The following is a 24,506-nucleotide window of genomic DNA, read 5'->3' as shown; positions in this document are numbered from 1 at the left end:
TTTTTTTTCCTGAAGGGTGAACCAGGTCTCCCCGGATTGCCAGGCTCTTCTGTAAGATTTTTGTTTTTATTGTCTTAATCAAATATTATAAGCTTTAATGTGTGAAAGTAGAAGATGGAAGATGGGAATTCGGAGGCTCTCTTAAATGCAATATTGTTAAATGCATTTCAAAAAAAGTCAAATTTATACCAGTTAAGACTTATGAAGAAGGACCATGATAAGTTCAAATAAGATGATGTGCTGCCAATAATTTTGGGAGTTTTGAATTGTGAATATGAGGTCTTGAAAAGAAAGCATCATCTCAGGTACATCTGATAAAGCAATGCTGTGACATGACTGTGAGTTTTCCATGACAGTCACTGAGCCAATGCCGACAAAAGTGGTAAAAGAGCAAACTGAGAACATAAGGAGAGGCTGATCTTTGCTATGGCACAAGCTCCACATGTTTTTAAGCATCCCTTTCTCTTCAGTGATGCCTTCAGTATTATTAGCAGGGGCACAAGATGTCTAGAGTGCATTTCCGAGTGCATGGAGAAAGAAAATATGCAGAAAAGTATGCAGAGGAGAGGTTTAAGACTGATTTCTGCAGGGAATGATAACAAAGCTTTTGGGGTACATCCATTTCGCTTTCCAAAAAATGGATTAAAATTAGGAAATAATCCTTTAGGTCTATTGGTGGAAAGCATTAAAACAGCCACTGAGACCAGTAACACTGAATATAAAATTGTGCCAATGAAGAACTGAGAGGACTGACAGCTGTCAGTCACAGCCACTTTGGTTGCATTGAGAAGTGCTTACTAACTAGTTTATATTGATGAGATAATGAACAATCTTACTGCTGATACAGCCACACAAATCCTGTCACAGGCAGCTGAGCGAGCAAACCCTGATCTGCTTGAATAGAATATATCCCTCCAGCATGCACACTGGGGGAATGATGAGGGGAGAAAAATACACTGTGTGGAACAGTCATACTCCAGTCCTCTTTGTTGCCTTTTTCAGTTTTCCCCTTCATGACTCTACATTTTTATTACAGGTACCTACTGAAGGCCTGAAAGGAGAGCAAGTAAGAGAGATTTGATATCTGTGCATCCACTGCAAAGGTGTTTTATGTGCTTCAACTACCTGTTAGATTAGATTTTGCTTTCAAATGGCATTTCAAAATTAAGGTAGATAGATGCATTGTCAGAGAATCAAGAAACAAATTAACATATAGTGGGGACTATAAGCTTAAACGAGAGGGAAAAGGGTAATGTCCTTTTGAATTGCAGTGGATCTAACATGAGTGACAAGTGTAAATTGGAAAGATTGAGCTACGCAATTCTTTAAATCTTGGATAGTGTTAATATAAAAGTTAAACTATATCTGGAATATCCAGGGTAGCCCAGTGTCTTTGTTAACGTACAACCTTTGAGGAGGAGAGAGTCAGTTATGGTTAAATGATGACTATGCATGGATGGATCATTCTGCATGCACTGCAATCAGTTGCTGGTAATTCAAGTAGCTAAGAATTAAATCAGCTGGTCTCTGGTACTGCTGCTTTGGGAACCATGAGGAAAGAGGTGGTGTAGGTCCTGTACAGCTTACCTGTATGATTTTTTCTGCCAACATTTTAATACTTTATTTTCTTCTTTCTGCAGGGAGAGCCTGGCCCACGAGGACCTCAAGGCCAACCTGGACTTCCTGGACTCCCAGTAAGTAGTTTCTCTTACTGCTTACAGTCCTCAGAAACTGAAACTCAGACTGATGTGAGGCATACAACATTATATATTATCCAGGCACTAAGATCTTATACATTGCCCACGGTTTTCTTCACTAGAAAAACCTGTAAGCTGTCATAGACTGTGATCAAAGAATGGTTCCTGCAAAGGGGTTGGCTTTACGCCACAATGTCCCAGCTATAATAAGAGGTGGGTATGTGTGTTTGTATCTCAGCAAGGAATACAACACAGTATTTGCAATAATTTAGGCACACCTGCATTCTTTTTACTTATTTGTATCTTCCAGGTACATTTTATGACACAACTATGTAGTAAATTTCACATGAGACTGCTGCCTGATTTGCACATACTCTGTATTCCTCACTTTTTACACTGTTGACTGGTTAAACTGTTGATTGGTTTTGTAAAATTGATGACGTTGTGAAGGTTTACTTACTTAATTTTGATTTTGTGATTTAAACATTGTTGTGTACTTTGTATTTAATCAAGGAATTGTCATTTTTTTGTATCCCATTTTCTTACTCTCTTCTACTCACAGGACAACATAACTATCAGATAAGTGTTGTCTAAGTGCCATGCAGTAACTGTAGCCCAGCATTATTAGGAAACAGTTTAAAAGTTCATTAGTTTTTCTTACTTGGTTAACCTGCTAAAAATATTTTTATATTTTTACTTTTAAAGGGAGAGGCTGGTCTAGAGGGCAAGCCTGGAGCTCCAGGTTTACCAGGTCAAAGGGTGAGTTGCTCTTTTTATTTAATGTTAAGTCTCAGTAGGCCAGGGAGAGCAGTGTTCAGTAAGAACTGGTATTTTGACTCATTTTATGTATACATTTCCATTTATTTAAGGATCCTTGAAGCCTGGATTCTTTTTCCTATTCCCTCTTTATGGTCCAGCAGCATTCAGTACCTCTTGGATTCCACAAACTGTATTGCAGCGCCCTGTTGCCCTGGGAAATTTTCCTTCTTGTCCTTTGCTCTCTTCTCTATGTCTCTGCTCCTTGCTGTCAAGATGATTCTTACTCCTCTTCCCCATGGGATCCTATGTTAATTATGTTGATGGTTATCAGAGGTAGAATTAATGGAAACTTTATTTTCTAAAGGAATATTCCTAAGTCAGACTCAGCCACAGTTAGTCTTTAAAAAACAAAGCAAAATATTTTCTATAGAAAAAGCAGTGACTCATAAGAAAAAATAAAAATCTGCTGGAAATATATTTTGAGCACTGACAAATATCACTTTTTGCCATGCTTATTGATAAATGCTATAAGAATGTAAAATCTGACAGAATTTCCTATGGAAGTCTCATAGAAGCTATTTTTCAACTTGCCAAGCCTTGGAAACTGACCTACAGAATCACCTCATTTTAGGTGGAAAATGGATTGGAAGAGTCTTAAAAAAGCTTTAATTCCTAAAAATGTAAAAATAGAGTCTTCTACAACTGAAACTTGGAATAGTATCACCCCTATTAAGATATGAATCTGAATGTAGAGCCGCTAATAAGATGGACAAGTTGAAATTTCAGAGAAACGCTATTGTCTTGGAAATGAACTCCAAAGATTTTTACAATACATATTACAAAGTGAAGCCATTCTGTTTTTGTTTCATCTTGAGAGCACTAATGTTAGTATGGGAAGGCAGAGGACAATACAACTTTGGCATATATTTTTTAGTAGATGATTTTCTTCAGACTTCCAGTTGAGTTGCATGATATTGAATTGAACTGTATGCTAGGCTTTTAAGAATCTTCTGCTGGAGAAGGTGATGCTTGCATTCTTCATGTTAATGCTACAGTGGAAAAGGTCATTTACTTGCTTTTTTGTAGTTTTCCAGTGTTTAGAAAATATCAGCTTATGGCTTTTGCAAATAACTTTGCTGTGCTTTACTTATGAATTGACAAGCTCTGATTTGGCTTGGTTTTAAGGCCTGCTGTGAAACATTGCTTTTTGAATAAGATTAATAGAACGTATTAGCTGAGTAAAGGACAGTGATCTGTCAGGGTGTGCCACACAATACAAAATGCTCCTGCTAATGATCATTTGATTAGAGATGTAATTGATACACACTGAGTTTGAATGTTTCCCTGACTCTGTTATGTCTAGCTGGTTACTTTTCCTGAGGGTCCTTATTAGTCACCAAGCATCTTAGGTGATAGATATATTTTTTTAAATTAAAAATCACTATTCAATGATTAAATATCTGAGCTGAATCAAAACCTTGAGGTTGGTAGAACTACATGGGTAACCTACAGATATGGGAGAGAGACCTGATTAACAGATGCTGCTGATTCATCATTAGCACAGTTCTTGCTTAAGCATGGATTGAGGCATTGATTACCATCCCTCACAAATTTGGCTGCAAGAACAAGTGTTTCTCTAAAAAAACTGTAGAACTTAAAATGCCATGAACAGAAATATTAGCAAGTATCTACTCAAGTCTGTTTTTAAATGACTAGATGTTAGGTAAAGGCTGGCTTTGAAGCCACGGCACCATGAGGATGTGGTCACGATGCTGCAGTTTGGTTGTGAGTCCAGCCCTGTATTGTTGCAAGACATTAGTCACATCTCTTCATCTCTGTGTCTGCTGTAAATAGTGGCAGGTGTGTATGGTTAGATAACAATGTGAGCACACCAAACAGAACTAAAGCAGTAGTGAGAGTATGAGTTTAACCATGTTTCACAGCACAGCTTTGAGTCATGCCAAGAAGCTGTCTCCCCCAAAAGTCTCTACGTGATAAAGGGATATCGTTCTTTAAAAAAGAGAGTTTGGCTGGTACAAACATAGATATCTGTGATCTTTGCACTTGTCCTGGTGAAGACAGAAAGCCAGAAACAGCCAATGGCAGATTTGGGTCTCCTTTCCAGTGTTATTAGTATATCTTGTGTTGAACAGATGAAATTCACTATCTACTTGGCTGATCCCTCTGCTGCTTTATGTAGGTGGAATTTTATACAGGTGGAGTTTCAGGATGTGATGTTACAGCAGTTTATATATCTTGAAAATTTCATTCTTGAGGGACTATATAACTGTTCTGCTTTATTATCTTGTAACATAATAGACAGATTACAGTGCAATGATAAATTCCAGCTTCTGATCTGCTTGACTTCAGGACCCTCTCAAGTAACATGCTGCAAAGAGGGGCTGATGTAGAACAGTTACTGTTTTGCAGTATGGTTCATCTTCAGCTTAGCCATATGGTCCACAGTTGAGGTTTACATGAAAATGATGCACACACACACAGATCTTCTGTCCTGACATGTATGTGTACATACAAACTTCTGCTGGAGTTCTTAGAAGGCTGCAGCATTTTTGTTAGCTGTAATGCAACTGACATAGGCTATTATGGACTAAAAATGTTTGGAACAATTTTATAGGGGAATGTGTGCCTCATAATACAGTACACTGGAAGTGGAAGTTTTTGAAGTCTGTGAAGACAAAGGCATTGTTGGTTGATGTCAGAAATATGATGCTAGGGGCCACCTACACAGTGTAAATGAAATTTCACAGAAGATGACATATTTTGCCAAATATCCTAATGGCAGTCTGGCCAACAAGAGCAGAGTCATTTTCAGAATTTTCAGAAAGATTTCTAAGAAAAAAGGAAGCATGATATTCTTTTGGCATGAACTTTGGTTCCAGTTACTGCTGAAGAAATAAAAGCATATGTGGGTTAGCACAGTTGGCAGTAAACAAGGCACATTATTTACAGAGACACCATTTGTGTTATAGGAAAGGAAGTGGGGGATTAATTTCTTAAAAAGATTATTGCAAGCTTAATCTTTCATATAAAGGCACTTATTGTGTATTTTGTACAAAATAAGACTTTTCCAATCACCCCTGCTTAGACTGTACAATTCTTGGAGCAGCTGCAAAATGTTCTGCTTATGTTTCACACAAACGTGACTCAATAACCAGGGGGGTGAAAACACTGATCATCAGGGCTTCTGATGGCCCAGGGCTTCTGACCAGGGTAATGCATATCTTTTGCATTTGGTTCCTCACCACCAAATAAGGATTGCTGTCTATGGACGCCAAGAACTTTATGGAGATTCCTCCATGCAATATAGAGCACCACTGTGCTCTTTCAGAAGCTGTGGACATCTGATCAGGATGCTCTCAGCTGCTCTTGAAAGCACAGAGGTAACTAGTGAGTCCCAGAAAGTGTTCCCAAAGGCTGGAATCACTGTTCTGCAGGAGGATGCAGTCTGAGACAGCAGGGGCTGTCTCTGAAGTAGATACTAGTGGACTCCAGCTGGCTTTAGAGAGAAGTTGTTCCCAAGCTGACCTATGGGTATGATTGATTATCTTCCTATTGCTTTATTTAGAAAAGTTAAGCAGGAAGCAGAGGAGGTGTTATGGTCTAAAAAAAAAGCTGATGGTATTGCAGCAATCTGATTGCCAAATTTATCAGAAGCTCACCTTGCTGTATATGAACCTCTTCCTCCTGCAGCTCATTCCTAGGAGCACCACTGTGTACAGTGTATTTTCAATGTAATAATGCATACTTCCAGACAGATCTTCAACGCAGAAGCTAATAGGAGGGCTACACACAGTGGCAACATGCTAAGAAGAGCGAAGGTTGGGAAGACAAATCATCATTTAAAAGCACTTCTCCACTAGTCTGGTTTAGTTGCAGGTCTTGAAGTCTTTTATGGATATAAAAAAATTCTGCGTAATCCCCTCAGTACCACTGCTGAACTGCTAATCTGATAATTCACTTCTATCTTCCAATCTTGTCTTGAGTGGAAGAGATAACAATTCCAACCTAAACCACACAATTGAATTATGTTATTTTTATTGGCCAGCTGCTTCCAAGTGCCTGGCACCTGAGGTCTATATTTTGACAACAATACCCTCATATTGATTGCACACAGTGCAAAGAACAAAGCATTGCTCTTCTCATTCATCCCTAAGACCATTCAGTGACAGACAGTACTCTTTCTCTGATTTTACTAAAATTGCCTGAAAAAAAAACAGAACACTGAGAGTGTTCTTCTTCTTTTCTCCTGTCTTCTTCCTGAAAAATGGAAGAGAGTTTGAAGTATTCTGATTCTACTTCAAAGTCTTTTGACACGTTTTATTGTTAGAAATAATGGAAATAATCCTAACCTTTCTTGCATGACAGACACAAAAGGTGCTTCTCTGATATGCTCATGGAGAGCATACAGACCTTTGTGTAATCTAGACAAAACATGGGCTTCTTCTGAAGTGTGCTCCAAATAAATATAGAGAAAAAAGTTCATCCAACTGAAATGGTGCAAATGCATTCAAGTGAATGAAATTTTGATAAACAAACCAAGAGAAAACACTTACTCATCCTAGAAGAGTACTTTCCATTTAGGTGTGAGGTAGCAGCTACCTAGGCCAACTTTGGATGTGATGCATTGCAGCCTAGTTTTCTAAATTTGTATTGTCAGAATTTTCCCATGCTCAAAGAATGGTGAAAAACACTATAAAATACGTGTCTCATAGAATGGTAAGGTTGGTCATGTGGGGAAAAAAAATATATATATATTGATGGAAAATATGTTTTAAGAATTGTACTCTTTAATGAATTTCCTTATCTATGATTAAGACTTCAGTGTACCTGAATCAGACTGATAAGTAATTCCACCTTTTTCGACTTGGTGCACAAGATAATTTGTGCAGAGTCAAGCATAGAATGGGAGTTGGTTGGATGTCAAAACAGAGGTAACGTAAAAGATATACTGCAAGATCTTTCTTTCATGAGTGAATTCTGAAGTTCAGGATCGTATTCTGTCAGGCTGGAGGCAACAGGAACAAGTGCAGCTCCACGAGTGAATTACCTAAGGGTGTCTTCTGCGTCTTTAATTCAACTGTCATGTTTCAGCATGTTTTCATGTGCCAGGGTCCACATCCCCTGAATGTTTATCCCTGAAATCAGAGCAGCACAAAAAGCTTAACAGCTTTCTTGACTCTTTACAACCAGATTAGCAAGGCTGTGTGTCTCAGTAAATGCTACATATTTGTTTTACAATTTAGTCTGAAGGGTTCTGTTAAAACTGAGGATTACTGGATCCAGGGCACACCCTCTGCCCAGAAGAGAAATGTTAAAAAACACTTCCCAGTACTTGAAAGATTTATCACTGTTAGCTGTAGTGTACGAGATAAATTTCCCAGATCTCTGGGGGCTGCTGAACTCTTCTTTCTGTTTTAATAGCAGGACAGAAATACAGGTATTAGACTTTCCCCTTCTCGACCTCTCTTTCTCCTCTTTAGGTGAGTTGTTGCCTGTGATATTCCTGTTCTGGCTTCTCATAACTTGAATTGGGAAAGAAAGTGCTGATAGCACATCTCCCCCTGGAGATACCAACATTAGGTAGATAATCTAGAAGAAAAACAGTTTTCCCAGCAAACAAGGCAGACTTTTTGGAAAGAGACAGTTCAAAGGTGTGACTTCTCTTAATATCCGGTAGTCCAGTAGGTTTTTATTTCTCTGCATTATAGCAGTTCCATGTAATCAAGCACATGCTGGCCATCCCCAATGGTATTTGCATCCTCAAGCCAAGAAGATGCTCTTGATTCTTAATTTACTGCTTTTGTTCAGTGCATATGGAGCCTGTAAAAGCATGATGCCCTTGGGGAGTTCAACTATTGGTTACCGCTGCTGTTTATATAGAGGTAAGGGAACATGACTGAAAGTCATAATCCTATCATCTGACCTCGTTTACATTGAAAACAGCTGGCATTTATGCTAGCAGTTATATTATTCACAGTTAAAGTTCTCTCTATGTATTTGGTACCAAAAGCTCTGTTGTTGGGGCCAAATCTCAGTGATAACCGTGCTATGAGAATATACAGCTGTTTAGGGTATTGCATAGCAAGAGAAGAAACAGGCTAAAGCCTTTCCAAATTTCCTTCCTAGCAGTGTGAAGCTAATAATTCCCCCTGTTTCTATGTCTTCTGTATGACAGTTTCCAAAGGTTAGTTGTGTTTATATGTATTTGGGGGTACTTGAACTGTTCAGGTGATTTTGCCTTCCCTGTGTGAAGTTCAGCAGCACAGAAGTAGAAATTAGGTAAATGGATAGAAAGAAGGAAGAAAGGATGGATGGTGTAGATTAAATCCAAAAATGAACTATAACTGTCATTGAGGTAAACACATTTCTAATAAAGTGCATTTTTAACTGTGCTATTATTCAAATTGCTGATGAAGACAAATAACGTATTTCATATAGTGGAAGGGTAGACGTTCTTATACACTTAGCTGATTTTTCCCATAAGTAACAGAGCATAATCGCTGGTTTTCTCTGTCATATTATTAGGTGATGTGACATTTCACTGAGCATTGCTCTCATAGGTATAATTTCGCCCAGCAAGTATTTTTGTACTTTCCAGACAGGCTGTAATATTATGGAGTAGCTCTGTTGTAGTTTGATTTTGGCTAACCTCTGAGCAGCCAAAATGTTCCCTTCACAATGGGAAATTACACTCTCAGTCTCTGTGTCAATATAATTATATGCTGCTGTAAGGGATTTCTTGGTGTTTTGAAAAGCAGCAAAGTTTTTCAGTATTATACTCAAGAAAGGGATAGGCTCCTTTCACATCTGTTATTGCTGCTGCAGATTAGTGTGCCTGGCCAATGTGTGGAAACAGAGCAGCTAGTGTATACTTATCCCAGGAGGCAAAATTTGTCCTTCCTCCCCTTTCTCAGCTTTTAAGAACACCTCAGGAAGAAGCTGTAGCTTCTACTCGTTCCTCAGCTTCCCCAAATAATTTTATCATCTGGGACCAGGTTTTTGAAATGCAGCATATTCAGAAAACCACAACTAGACAATGCTCTTAAGTTATAAAGTCATTAAAGTCATACAACAGTGGACCACAAATAGAAGATCCTTGTGCACTACTCACATCTTTTCAGTTGCAACGCTAAGAGTCTCACTGGGATTTTGCTGTCCTGTGCACCAGTCATGCATCAGTGTTGTGCACAGCTGTTTGCCTACTCTCCCCAAGTGGGAAGGGGAAGAGAATTGGAAAGGTAAAAGTGCAAGAACTCCTGGGTGGTAATTAAGAGAGTATTCTAAGTAAAGCAGAAGATGCGTGCTCAAGCAAAGCAAAACCAGGAAATCATTCACTTCTTCCCGTTGGCAGACAGATGTTCAGCACTTTGGGGAAAGCAGGACTCATCACATGAAACCACTTCTTGGGAAGACAAATGCTATCAACTCCGAGTGTTCCCTGCTTTCTCTTTCTTTTCTCCAGCTTTTATTGCTGGTATATTATATTTCTTTGGTCAGTTTGGGCCGTCTGTCCTGCTTCTGTCCTTTCCCACCATCTCGTGCCCCCTGCTCCTTGCTTTCAGAGCAGTGTGAGAAGCTGAAAAGTTCATGGCTATACTCTGCAACAACTAATCCCTGTGTTATCACATCAAGAATCTAAAATATGGCATTATTCAGGCCTCTATTCCAGCCAACATCATGACTATCAGTCATTATGGTGTCATATTAAATACATAATGGGGTGTATTCATGCTCTTCAGCTTTCAATATCTGATTTGAGGTTCAACTGGTTGGCCTTTTAAAAGAACCTTCCAACTCAAATAATTCTGATTCTGTGATTTAAGGTGATTACTTAGGGAGCTAATACCATTATTCTCCTTCAAAATGTTATCAAAAGTGGTTGTATCAATTATATATCAAGTTTCTGCTCTGCATTCAGTTGTGCTCTCTGAATTCACGTTTCTAAATGGAACCAAAGTTGCACACACATTGTAAGATGAGGTGCAAATATTTTAATTTTTATACTTTATACAAGATTTTTTAATAGGGTGTCTTCTGTGGTCACTTTGGCAGTTGGCAAAATCCATCTAGAGTCTTTACCTAGAAAACGTGTTGATTCATGTGGTGACATGAGACCCTGAGGTTAAAATGGGCTTTGACAAGGAATGAAGTGACAGATGTTGAGAAAGAGGAAGGAGTGCTCATGAATAGTGCATGTATTTGAGTATATTAGGCAGATTCCTGTTGATATCAGGAACTTGGTAATGAATGCAAACTCTTCCTGGTACACAAGCACTTCATAATAATTCATTTAATTTTCTTTTTAAACTTTTCTGTGTATGAGAGATGATACTTTTATTGTGATAAAAATTATGGAAAAGGTCAGATTCTGACATCTCAGCTAACTGAACTTAGTCAAAATCAGATAAAATATGATGTAAACTTGATTTGCTTGTGATGTTTTACTTGTTTCACTCATTTAAGTCAACAAGAATTATATAAGTTGTTTCTGGACATATTTCAGTAAAAAAATAAAGGAAAAATTATATATCAGACTTGCACATCTGCATGACAAATCACATCATCAGTCACATAAAACTTACTTAATTATAATATCCTTCTAAAAAGAAAATCATTTTTGATGAGAAGTAGAAATGAGGAGAAAAATCACTTCTCTGACTTTCAGATATTTACATGATTTATCTTGTAACCTCCTAGTGTATTACTAACAACCTCAGAAGTATTAATGATTCAGTATCTCTTACATGTCAGGGAAGGATAGATTATTTTTACAAGGAGGCTGAGTCACAGAATATATGACTTACCCAAAGTAACAGAGCAAGTAAACTTTTGAGTTGAGAAACAAACCAAACTTCTTCTTTAAATCTAGTTCTTCAGGCATCCTTTCTCTGCCTTTTCTTCCTCTTTTTTCTCACACAGGACATTTTCCCTATTTTACCACTACTTGAGGTCAACCCCAAAGGGAGACACATCTGCTGCATCCATGTGACTGAGGGACGTGGTTTAGTGGGCACGATTGGACTAGATGATCTAAGTGATCTTTTCCAGCCTTAATGATTCTATGATTCTACCCACATGGGTATGCTCCAAGACTTGGCTTATCCTTTCCTTGCACCAGTGAAATTCTCCTGTTCTTCTGGAGGAAATTTTTTTATTGCAGAGAAGCTAGTGAGCTCTGTCCCTTGGTGATAATGCCAACCTCAATTAGAAATGCCTTGTGTATTCTTCTTTTCTGGCTTAGAGACTGTGAATCTTTTATATTCATACATGTACCAGGGTTCTTAATTATTTTCCTTCTTTATGCATAAGTCAGTGCAGGAAGCACAAAGGACACATCTTGGCTTGGTTGGGGAGGGGTGAAGCTTTGTACTGTATGTGGTACCACCCTTGGCTGAATATCAGTACTGTCTATTCTCTGATGCTCTTTGGGAAGCACCCAGATGTGACTGCAGAGTGGAATAGAGGCCAAAAGATTCATGAAACCAACCCTCCTCTATGGCGGGAAAGCTACATACAGACTATGAGGCTTGGTAGATCTGAATATGCAAGGAAATTGAGAGAATTTGAATTTTCTGCAATACTGTGGCCACTGCTTAGAAAGGCATTCTGCCCATTGTTGCATATACTTAAGAGGCTGGGTTCCATTCGGCTTATAGTCAGCTCACCATATTTATCAAGTATTTATTTTACAAACCATATTTTAATAGAAACTTTGCAATTAATTGTCAAGTATTTAGATTGATTTTGGTGTGATTTTAAAGCAATGCAATCTTCTTTGCTTGAAAATAACAAATTTGTGTTAGAAGTGGGTGAAATGATGAGCATTAAACATCATTTCCTTCTTGCTGTGTTAGGGCTAGGAACTGTTCTTCATGATCTGTCATGTACCTCCAGAGATGAGTCTGCTTGGATAACCAATTACAGTTTTCCAAACTATTGGTTATTTTTTTCAAGAGCAAAATCTGGACTGAAAAGTGCAATATCCACAAACTGGACAGACAATACACGTATCAGAGACCACTAGAGTTGCACATCCAGTGCCTTATATCTAGCCCTTGTATTTTCCATACTGATGATATATCAGTCTGAGGGTAAAAGATTTTGGAAAGTCTCAGCAAACCATTTTTTCCTTGGTGTCTAAGATTTGTTTTTCTGTTCAACACACAGGGTAAGAAGGGAGAACCTGGATTCCCAGGAATTAATGGTCTGGTTGGCCCTCAGGTAAGTGACAATTTTGTCATTTTCAAGTAATATTTAGGAAGAATGTATTTTATGGCAATAGGTGACTTGGAGCTGCAATGCAGCGTGCCATGACCTTGTTCTCTTCTCATCTGCACTGTCTTTGAGGCTGGCTTTTCTCCTTTAAGATCCAAACTGATTTATCCTGATGTGAGTGAGAGAGAAAAGTCTGGTGTCAATTACATTTAGCATCCACAGTTTTTCAACATCTTTGTATGGAGACATAAGGAGCTGTTTTGTGTGTGACTTTCTCATTGCTTTTGCACAGAGCAGTATCATTCCGAAGGGAAAGCAAGATTTGTGTTTTGTGATATTTAGGACAGTGCCTGAGCTATTGGCAGTGTGAACTGGTAACTGCAGATATGCCTTCTGTGCTGCAGTCTTAAGGGAAGAAAGAGTTTTAAAGGTCTTTGCTATTCAGAAAACACACTTATTTGTGCACAACTTCTTCTTTGTTGCTTTGAAAGTCATATTTCTGCTTGTTAGAGGAGGTCAGGCAGTGGCTTACTAGGAAAGGTAGACGCAGCAGCTTAAAACTGTTGCTTATTCTCCTGATGAGTAAGGTTGTGAGTGATGTCTGAAGTTCATGACCCACTAGCTCCCTTTTGGCAAGGTAATGCTCCAAGTTGCACCATTTGTAGTTTCGTAAGGACAAAATAGTGCTCTGCTCTGTGTACGTTACGTATAGTCAAAGTGGATTTGACTTCACCTTGGAAAAGCTGGTGCTGCTATGTACTGTAATAGCACTGACACTTGCCTCTGGCTTGGCTTCTTGCTAACTTTGTTGACCCAACTCACAGTGTAGGGTCATTCCGTGTAATAAGAGAAATATCTTTGGGGATGTCTTCAAGCAAGGAAGATGCACCGGCCACTCAGGTGAAAACTGAGCATCTCATTCAGTCCTTTTTCAATAATAAGCTAACAAACTAGGTCTTTGGCTTTGGGATTTTGACAATAATGAGTTAAGTTTGGAGCAAAAATAAAGAACCTTCTCTGCTGCTACAGCTGTTGGTGAGATATTGCAATAAATGGCACTCTAGTCAATAGCAGGTACTAATTTTTCACTTACTTCCTCTGCAAAGCTATGCCCTTGTGACCATGAACATAATCTAGACGTGAATTCTGTAGCAGACATTTTGTAGTGAGCCATGTCTGCTGAGGCCACCAGCAATACAGTCTGGGGCTGATCCTGTGAGGGTGAGGATCTGAGGGTGAGGATCCTTGTATCCAGCTGGGAACCTTGCCCTGCCACACCACTTGATAATGGTCTACGTACTTTTAAGACTTCTTCCTTTGGTACCGCATCTGGTTTGCAAGTATTTCAGCAGCAGCCTTCAAGAAGAATGAAGACAGTATTTCCAATTGATTCATTTTTTATTTTTATTTCCCCTGCAGGATAACATTGAAAGATCCCCTGAAGCCATCTGAACTATGTGTGTAGCAAATGGGAGAAGATTTTCCTTACTTTTGAGGAAGATTTGTCTCCCTTCATTAATTCTGATATACCTGACTATCTGCTTAAACAACATCTTGCTCAGCTCAAGTTCTCTGTAACTTTACAAAATATATATATGCATGTGTTAGCAATTTCATAAATCTGTATGGAAGAATTGCTGACACAGCATTAAGTAGTTTTCCTTTCAGCACAGGCTAAATAAAGTTTTCAAATTTGAAGTTAATTAAAGCAGCATAGAGTGCTAGCCCCATCAAGGGATACGTAAACTGACTCTTCCTCCCAGCTAACTGTAAAAATGGAAAAATATTGCTCCTTTTCCTGAAGTGGCACATTGTCCTGGATATATTACTGCAGTCTTCCATATTTTTGTTTGGAGAAAGTGCTTACGTTTAACTTGTGACAAAACTACTTTTCAGCTTACCAGCATTTTTTTGTGACATGAAGTTTGTAAGCACTTTATCAGCATTTCTCTCTTTCTTTTATTTTATCTTAATCATACTATGCTCCAAGAATAACCAGGAGGTTTCCTTAGATTGTAGTTCCACATATATTCTTAAAAATGATTTATGGACGTCTTGTGTCACCTCTTCCTGTGCTGTCTCCATGGTGTTTGAGGGCCACCAAACTTAATTTGCCCATACATAAACTTGGTTAGGACACTTTAATAACCTCATTTTCTTCTGCTATTTTAAATTTAAATATAATTTTTTTTTTTTTTTAACCATTCTGCTCCCACTGAAAAGCTGAATTGGCAGAAGAATGGAATGGAGATAGGAGCTTTAGAAGCCATGTTACTGAAAAGCACAGAAGAGAGCCACAAAAGGATGCCAGTTAATCCTAATACCTAGTTAATCCTTTCCCCTGCACTCAGCACTAGTGAGGCCGCACCTCGAGTACTGTGTCCAGTTTTGGGCCCCTCACTTCAAGAAAGACATTGAGGCCCTGGAACGTGTTCAAAGGAGGGCAACAAAGCTGGTGAGGGGTCTGGAACAGCCATATGAGGAGAGGCTGAAGGAGCTGGGAATGTTCAGCCTGGAGAAGAGGAGGCTCAGGGGAGACCTCATTGCTCTCTATAACTTCCTGAAGGGAGGTTGTAGTGAGCTGAGGGTCGGCCTCTTCTCTCGTATCATTAGCGATAGGACCAGAGGGAATGGTTTCAAGCTATGGCAGGGGAGATTCAAGCTGGACATTAGGAAATATTACTTTTCAGAAAGGGTGGTCAGGCACTGGAATGGACTGCCCAGGGAGGTGGTGGAGTCACCAAACCTGGGGGTGTTCAAAGAAAGACTGGATGTTGTGTTGAGGGACATGGTTTAGTGGGAGCTATTGGTAATAGGTGAACGGTTGGACTGGATGATCTTTTAGGTCTTTTCCAACCTTGATGATTCTATGATTCTATGAGTCTATGATTCTATTCTAAATATCCATTGAAGTCTCAGGGAAGGATGGGCCAGCCACTTCATTACTGTGAGACAGATGCTGATTTTTCAACACCTTCAGAGACATACTGCATTTTCTAGTGGTAGGAAACCCTTCCTCCTATGGAGCTGCAGAGTGGGGTCTACTCAGGCATAGTGATAGAATCATCATTGTACAATCATCAAGGTTGGAAAAGACCTCTAAGACCATCCAGTCCAACCGTCTACCTATCACCAAGATTTCCCACTAAACCACATCCCTCAGTACAACAACTAAACATTTCTTGAACACCTCCAGGGACGGTGACTCCACCACCCCCCTGGTCATTCTGTTCCAGTGCCTAATCACTCCTTTAGAGAAGTTTTTCCTAATGTCTACAGTTACTGCTGGGCTTTGTCAGGATAAATGATACCCGTCATTCCAGTCCCAGCAAGAAGCCACAGAAGGCACAGGCAGCACTGCAAGGCAGCCAGCCTTAGGATACTCTGGAGCAGGGCCAGCAGATACAGTGACAACTCACTGCAGAGGTGATGCTAGTCTGACTCTAAAGGACTGGGTGTCTTTACATTACAAAGTAGCAAATCCTGAAGCAGCAGTTAGAAGGCAATCTCTTAGCTAGCCTGGGTATGTGCTGTGACAACTGTGTAGCCTTAGTTTTGCCTTTTTCCTTCCTTACATGACCTACTCAAACTAAATTTTAAGATTTTTATGATTTTTTTTTTCCTTCTAGATCTACTGTGGTGCTGGGCCTGTCCATGATTTTGTTTGTTCCATATTACCCATATTAGCACTCCCAGAAATGAACATTTATTTTCTGATGACCTTTAGAAGTGGTGCATCTTGAAGCATCATTAAGCCTTGAAGTAGGCATTTTGGGTCTTATTTCCTCTCTATATATGAATGATTTTCCTGCAGCGAGGGCACAAACATCTGAGCACATCACATATTTGTGTTGTTATTATTTATTTGCACTATTTTCGTTTGTAGGAAACTTAATCATGGGTCAAACGTCTATTACGGTAGGCTGTTCAAATGCAGACTGAAAAATGAACACTTCTGTAAAGTACTTTCAATTGAAATAGATAGAAGAATACTAAGCATGTACAACACTGAGGCTATGTTTTTCTGTGTGGCCACCTGAGATCTTAATGTACCTCATTTATCCCATTGTCTGTTGAGAGGAAGATGTCAGAGAAGAGGCTGAAGGCAGCTGCTTTTCTAGGCATAATGGGTGTCCTGTGGAGACAGGAGATTAGATGTTAGGCACTATGTGCTATATATAGGTGTGCCATGAGGGCTGCATTTGCTGGCTCAGTAAAGAAGGGGATTGATACCTCAGTACTCACTGAGGGCTCAGACACTGAATTACTACAGCAGGGCTTCATTGAATTGTAAAATTATAGAATCGTTATGGTTGGAAAAAACCTTTAAGATCATCTAGTCCAACTGCTCGCCTACCCCCAGTATTGCTCTCTAAACTGTGTCCCTAAGCAACAAATCTACACATTTCTTGACAGGAAGCAATTGATAGTGGAGTTGCATACGTCCAATCTCCTATTACAATTAAGATTCAATTGTATTGATAGACTGTCGGCAGAGCCTCAATTTTCCTAAATCAGGTTCCACTAGGCCACTCTCCTGGCTCCATGAGCCAAGCAGGTGCATTCTGTCCACTAGTGGGAAAACAAAATGACTTAAAACTATTAGAAATTTAAGTAAAAATGCTATACTTCACAATTGTATCATGTCTGGGCCATTACAGAGGTTTGCTTTATGGTAGATAACCTGGGATAGAACTAAGACCTGTGAGGGAAACCAGCACAAGTTTTTTTCATACAGAGGGTGGTGAGGCACTGTAACAGGCTGCCCAAAGAGGTTGTGGATGCCCCATCCCTGGAGGCATTCAAGGCCAGGCTGGATGTGGCTCTGGACAGCCTGGTCTGGTGATTGACGACCCTGCACATAGCAGGGGCGTTGAAACTAGATGATCATTATGGTCCTTTTCAACCCAGGCCATTCTGTGATTCAGTGATTCTATGATTTTTTGATTGTGGCTGGCAGTGAATTAATTAGTATAGGCTCATCTGTAGGGCATGAGCTTAACCCAGCTTTTCTTAAGTAAATCCGAGGAAATAAATTATATCCTTTGAAACGCATGGTGTTCTGAATGTCTCTTTTTATAATGCAAGTTAATACTGTGAAACATAAGAAAAAAGTACTGGCCCCAGCTGCAAAGCTTAGATTGAATTCAGACTTTGTCAGTGCTGCTCGAAATTGTAGAAGATACTACTCAGAGCTATCTTTAATAAGATATGTGCTTTTTACAAAACAAAGAGAGAAAAAAGACTTTGCCAGTGCAGGCCACTAATAGTTCTGAAACAAAAGACCATAAGGGAGTTTTTGTTATTGTTTTCTCATTTGCCACCCTCTCACGGTAAAAGAGCTGAAAGTAAACAAATAGGGCAATAAATCTTAATCTGTAGACGAAAGACATGATGTCCATATCTTACACTAAATGGTGCAATTAAACAAATTCTGTCTTGTGCTGAAAGCTCCTGCTTTTCCTAATTCTCCTACAGAGACTGCTGTGTACAGAGCCAGCTTTATTCAGTACTCTTACAGTGCTGGAAAGACAGTTCACAGAATTTCTGTTTAGTGCACTTTATTTTTTAAAATAATGCTAACATTCCACGTATCATGCCACCTGGTGAAACAACTGAAGACCTCATTCATTTATAAATTATGACACTGCATTTTCTCTATAACATGCATCATAAGCAGATCTGTTGGCTCCTTGGGCTTATTGGTTTTCAGCATTATCAGCAACAGTGGTTTCCTATATCCTGTCATCTTTGTCATGGTTGTAAGAAAGGAGAGCAGTATGGTGCTCTGCTGCAGTACTTCTGAAGATAACTCACAGGAGCTGTGCTGGTAAACATAAGTAGTGCCAAGAGTGATAAATGAAGAGCAGATTTGAGGACCTGATCGCAGAGACTACTTAGGTGTAGTAGAGGAAAAATGGAGAGTTGAGGTAGCAGGGGACATAGTGAGACACGTGGACTGCTCCTCAAAGCTAGGAGCTATGGCAGGAGACAAGATGCTTCTAGATGTCCTGGAGGTTTTTCTCATTCATAAAACTGGCATGCTGCCTATAAAACCCAGACCACAGTCTGTTTTTTCATGGATTTAAGGCTTATCTAAGCCTTTTTCACAATGCAAGAGGATTCAAGCACTGGCATGAAATAGTATATAGGAAATATGTCTCTACAAGCTTTTCCTCCAGAGACAGATATCTGGAAAAGCCATCAGACTCCAGTTTCCATCCTGTAATGACATTTGTTCACCTTTTTAAACATAGCTATCCCTTTTCTTATGGAAAATAGATTAGAACCACACAACCTACTGATGTATTCACATGAAAAGGTTTTTGTTCATTTGCAGAACTTCCTCTGGGAGTACAGAACCCACATCCTAACAGTCCTGCCTTTCGCAGCCTGTCTTTCAGCAGGGTACATACTGGAAGAAGAGAGCATCTTTTAGTGGTTCCTAGAGGACAGACACAGCTGCTCCTTCTGTACTGTGTCAGATTTCTTTCCTGAGAACTGTGTTGCTTTCTCTTAGGAATGGAGCTGGATGAAATATAATCCTGAATGTCTGTTAGGTGTTCCTCCCTGAACACATACCTCTACACACTTTCCCATGGATATCTGGATTTTAAAGAAGCTTGAAATATTTGTTTGAAAATAGCTTCACTTAAACATGTTGACAAAAGATCCATGTTTTGTCATTTTTTCCAAACTGAGTTTGTGCAGTCCTGTTTTAGAGATCAAAGGTTTTATGTATCAGGTTTTGTTACAGTGTGTAGGATGCACACATCAGAGCTCTTACAAGCCACAAACAAAGCCCTCTATGGCTTCTTTTCTTCTGAGTTGGAGTTTTAGAGGGACAACACTGGGGACTGGATCTGTATAATTCATCAAATGATCAGTGAAAAATGTGATTAACAGAATCAGGTGCTTTTATTTGGATTCAGTGTCAAAAAGGAAGAATACAGATGGTGTGAGATTTGGGGGTTAAACATTACAGAGTGTCCTATTGCTGTTTGGTTGTGTTGTTTGTTTTTTTGCTGTTATTTTTTTTCTTTATAACAGATAAATACTGTCAGTTAGTTTGAACCTCTCAAATACTTGGGAGAGTAGTTCTTGCTCTGAAGTATACTCAGAAGTCAGAAGGAGGACAAAAGGGTTTTGTGTACAAGTCTTGCTCTGAACAAGTGTGGCAAAAAGGAGGGCTTTGTAAAGGATGATTATGTGATAGAATGTATTCCTGCAGCTTTTTCATGGCCATGATTTTTCATTTCCTTGTGTCCTAGTCACTTGGTGTAGAAGGTTATGATGCTTGCTGATAGATACTTCTCTTTTGGAGTAGATCTACCCTGTCTAGGGTGGGTATCCTACTTGGGGGATGCTCAGGCTGAGGCTGGGTCCTAGCTGAAGCTTGCTGTGGGATGACAGTCGCTGTGTTCTTTACTGGTTAATTTCTTACTAGATTCCATTGTTGCAGGAATGAGAAAGAGCTATTAATTTATAAAGCTCACAAAGAAGTCAAAAGAATTACTATTAAATATTTTGCACTTTATCTTTCCTTTACTTACATATAATCCACTTTGCTGCTGAATCAGTTTCTTTTTTATCTAAAGGTATCTTTGAATTCTTTCCCAGTGCTGCTCCCACTCTTCATTGTAACCCTTTCTTGGTTCCCATACTGTATACCTACCACCCCTGTAGGGTTAGAGTGAGGCCAAGCAGGCCCCTAACATCTGAGGCCACTCCATCCAGCTGCCCTCTGACTGTATGTGCAGTATTTTTTCTTGTACTGGTTGGTGATTCTTGTTTGGAATGGTGAAGCCTCTTCTAAATGATGGATAGGGTCATCCAGTTGCATCTGACAGGACTGGAATGGCATCTGAAACCTCATCCTCTAAACCAGAAAACTAGGTTCCCCGGGAGTTATGTCAGCAGTGTCAGTAGATCCCAAGGCATATCTTCCTGCAGATGTTTGAGCTGTGCTTGCACTTGAGTTGCTATACAAATACTAACGTTATTTGTGGAATGATTCCATGTCTGTTCTGGACTGGGTTGCAATGGAAGCGGATTATGGGTGATATATAAGCCAAGCGCATCTGCTAGTTCATTTTTTAGTTGCTTTGCACCATCTATTGGTGAGATGGTACTATTTGTTCTGGCTGATTTTTACAAGCATATTCTAAAATGACAGCTCATCTATTATCTCCTCCATCAAACTTTAACACCAAAATTTTCTTGTTCATTCTTGTTTACACCACTTTATTCTCTTCTTCAGTTATATTTTTCCTTAAATGTTAAATGATAATATTGGTCCATAACTCATAATCACAGAAAGATGTGATTTTTGTTACTGGATTTTAACACAGCTCTTGCAAGGAAGAAGCTGACTGACCATTTTCTATCTTGTACAGATTGCTCACTTTCAATTTTTTGCATAGGTTGGTGTATATAATAGAATCACAGAATGGCTTATGTTGAAAGGGACCTTAAAATCATTTAGTTCCAACTCACTTGCCTTGGACAGAGTTGCCTACCACCCGCTCAGGCTGCCCAGGGTCCCATCCAATCTGGCCTTGAACACCTCCAGGGATGGGGCATCCTCAGCTTCTCTGGACAGCCTGTGCCAGGGCCTCACTGCCCTCTGTGTGAAAAATGTCCTCCTGATATGTTTTTCTTTGATTGGTTTTGGATTTGCTGTTCTTTTTGTTTGTTTGTTTCTGTGTTTTTGGAACTCCTTTCAGAACTCCTTCTATTCTGGAAACTGAAAATGACTTAAATCATGGTATTAGAAAGTCTGAAGGAGACAGATGAAGTTAAAGTTTCAATTCAGTTGTGTATCCGTTTCTCTTTCATCCTTATGCTGTATGCTTAGGTCTTGATTCAAAAAAACACATGAACAAATGATTCATTTTAAGTAAAGGAGAAAATCTTTCTTGTCTTCAGCAAAGCTAAAGGTAACAAATACCTCTATATCTCAAGCAGTGATGTATCAAGTATGGAAAAAAATCTCTTCAGCCAGGAACTCGCTTTTAACAATTTACCAATGCACAGAAATAAATCCCTCTGAAAACTGGATATCTATTCAGATGATATTTTCCCAAGAGAAATAGTTGTTGCAAGGACATGAGTAAGACTTGTAGAGTATTTGAAGCTGAATGTATACATTGAAATATGAGCTTTTGAGGACATCTCACTCTCAACAGGGTTAAGACAGAGCATTAAAATGGTGGGGTGTTTCTTTTAAAAAGCCTGATCTACTATATCCTCTGTACCATTAATTAAGATTAAAGTAGGCTGGATGTTCTGTCTCGCATGGCTTCCATCTCTAGTGGAGCACATGATGGAGCTCACTTTGGAGGAACAGTAACTGGTTTAAGCAAGAGATGCTGTTCTGCTCTTGAGCACAGTTCCTTGGGAGCTCAGTTTGGCACCTTGCAGGTTTAGGAGGAGAGAAGTTAATGAAATGAAGTTCAGTGCTGACGCTGTTTGGAACAGAGCCCCCAGATGCATACAGGAAGGGCTGAGGCTTTCTACCACTATCATGGTTATTAATGAACTGTTTTTTGCTTCTCTTACAGGGACCTCCGGGGCCCCCAGGCATTGCTGGACCCCCTGGACCACCTGGAGCACCAGTAAGGAAATAGGCTTGGTTTTGTTGTTGTTTAGTTTACATCAAAGAGAGAAAATAAATAAATAAATAAACACTTCAGGAGAATGTTAGATTTAGACTTTGAATTTCAGTGGGAACTGAGTCAGTGCCTCTGGCAATGTATGCTTTCTGTTGTATTTTCACCATGAAAAGCCCCATCTGGCCCTGCAGGACAGCTGCACCAAGTACTGGAGCCATGTTAGTGCTATCAGTAAATGAGTCAATATCTGCAGGATGCCCCATGGCAGAGACCTGACTACTTTGGGAGGAAAAATTGCATTTGAATTGAAAGCAGCCTGTAAAAGGCGGAAATACTGATGCTTTTTGTTTCTGCTGGATTCTTTTTTCAGGGACTGCCAGGAGAAATTGGTGTTGCTGGTAAAAGTGGACCGCCAGGACCAGCTGTAAGTTTTGAGGGACAGCTTGCATTGCCTCCCTTCTCTCTGTGACCTTATATGTTTTACTTCTAAACCCTTTACTTCTTTTCCTGCAACTTGTCTGCACACGTAGTTTTAGTACTGGCTCCAGTACTATTTCCTTTAATACAGGCATTGGACTGATGCCCTTTGGCATACCAGAGGTAGCCATACTATTCCTGCACACTGGGACTATGATGATTTATACAGTACCTTTCAAAACTTAGTTTGCATTTGGTAAAATATGACTCTTCCAAACTGGAGTTTCTTAAATCAGGCCTTAAAATTACAATTATAGTACTTAAAATTGTAATTATAGCAGAGCATTGCAATTTCTATTGGCTCTTAAGTCAAGAAAGGTGCATTATGAAATACTTAGTATTGAGAAGTGCCACTTTATGCCTGCAGTGTTTAAAGACTAACTGATGCCTGAAAAGAGGACAAAACTTTTTCTCACCATTTAAATGTATTGCAAGAAGTCATTTTAATTCTTATTTTGCTGAATCCTTCCATCTCTCTATGCTGGGTAATGCCAGCCTGCATATATTTATATGTATATACATAAGAAATTACTGATATTTAAAAGATGCTTTTAAAAAGTTACAGCTACAGGTAATAGAGATTTACAGAGAATGCTATTTCTAAAGTCAAGACTCCACTTTTCATAAAACTTCTACTTTATTGTTTGTCTGTGACAACACTGACATCGTGTGGTCAGTCACTAAAACTGCCATACTGAATACAGCCAAGCAGATATGTGCATTGCCAGAAATTTTGGATAATTTGAGTAACGGTAGTGAAAAAAGCAGAAGATGCATGAGGTGTTTTAACAAATCTTAAACTTAGGTTAGTGGCAAGAGGGATAAACTCAGCATGCTTTTTCTGATCTTGCTGTTAGGAATTTAAGGAGCAGGCTCTTAGAGCTGATAATTTTCTCTTGTTTAGGGCTCACCTGGCAAAGATGGATTAAATGGTCTTCCTGGGCTCCCAGGTCAAAAGGTAAGTGTCACACATACACCAGCACAACCAGCCTGCCTGGGCGGCTTTTCTGGGTGAACTAGAAAGTGTAAGCTGAAAGGGAAGCAGATTTCCATGGTCAGATATACCACACCTGTTTCAGCCTGAGCTCCAGGGTCAAGCCAGCTGATGTGATTGTTCTGTACTGAGTCCCTGTGAAGACTGAGCTGGATTAAAATACAGCAGAGACCTCTTCCAGTCTTCAGCTACTGCATTTTATTCAGCAGACACAGCTGAGTATAACAGACAGAGAAGCTTCTACTGTCACACTGGGAAGCCAAGGCACAAAGAACAGTGGAGTGTATCAGGCCCGAAATACATTTGTTTTTCCTCTTTGAAGAGCTGGAAAGAAAATACACCATCCCCCTAGGTCTTCTGTGGGGTCATGTGGAAGAGAGGTGGATCTTTGTTTCTTCCTACCTCTTGTGCCCTGTTTGTAAGTTCATATGAATGACAGATTCAGTTTCCTCTGCTATTCTGTTGTCTCTGCAGTTGGAAAATGGAGATTTTGAGCAGGAGAATATCTTGTTGAGTTCCTATGGTCATGCAAATAAGTGACAAAGGAATGAACTATATTTTGTCTATAAGAGTCAATCTAGGAAATCATAGAATCACAGAATGGCTTGGGTTGGAAGGGACCTTGAAGCTCATGCAGTCCCAATCCCTGGCTGTGGGTAGAGCTGCACCTCATCAGATGAGGTTGTCCAGGGCCCCATCCAACCTGGCCTTGAACACATCAAGGGGTGG

At 39.5% G+C, this 24,506-nt stretch overlaps 1 protein-coding gene across 1 annotated transcript in view; it reads left to right on the top strand.

Moving 5' to 3' along the window:
- The window catches only part of COL22A1 (collagen type XXII alpha 1 chain), a 136,868-nt gene that overhangs the window by 11,307 nt on the left and 101,055 nt on the right, over positions 1 to 24,506 (top strand). Inside the window, exons 9-16 of the mRNA XM_010709391.1 lie at positions 16 to 51; positions 1,037 to 1,066; positions 1,641 to 1,694; positions 2,403 to 2,456; positions 12,645 to 12,698; positions 22,256 to 22,309; positions 22,677 to 22,730; positions 23,688 to 23,741. Coding sequence (XP_010707693.1) covers positions 16 to 51; positions 1,037 to 1,066; positions 1,641 to 1,694; positions 2,403 to 2,456; positions 12,645 to 12,698; positions 22,256 to 22,309; positions 22,677 to 22,730; positions 23,688 to 23,741 — 390 coding nt within the window. The remainder of the gene's footprint in view (positions 1 to 15; positions 52 to 1,036; positions 1,067 to 1,640; positions 1,695 to 2,402; positions 2,457 to 12,644; positions 12,699 to 22,255; positions 22,310 to 22,676; positions 22,731 to 23,687; positions 23,742 to 24,506) is intronic.

Source organism: Meleagris gallopavo, chromosome 3 (genome assembly GCF_000146605.3).
Source record: "Meleagris gallopavo isolate NT-WF06-2002-E0010 breed Aviagen turkey brand Nicholas breeding stock chromosome 3, Turkey_5.1, whole genome shotgun sequence".
In the NCBI taxonomy this organism is placed as follows: domain Eukaryota; kingdom Metazoa; phylum Chordata; class Aves; order Galliformes; family Phasianidae; genus Meleagris; species Meleagris gallopavo.
This window is presented reverse-complemented; position numbering and strand designations above follow the sequence as displayed.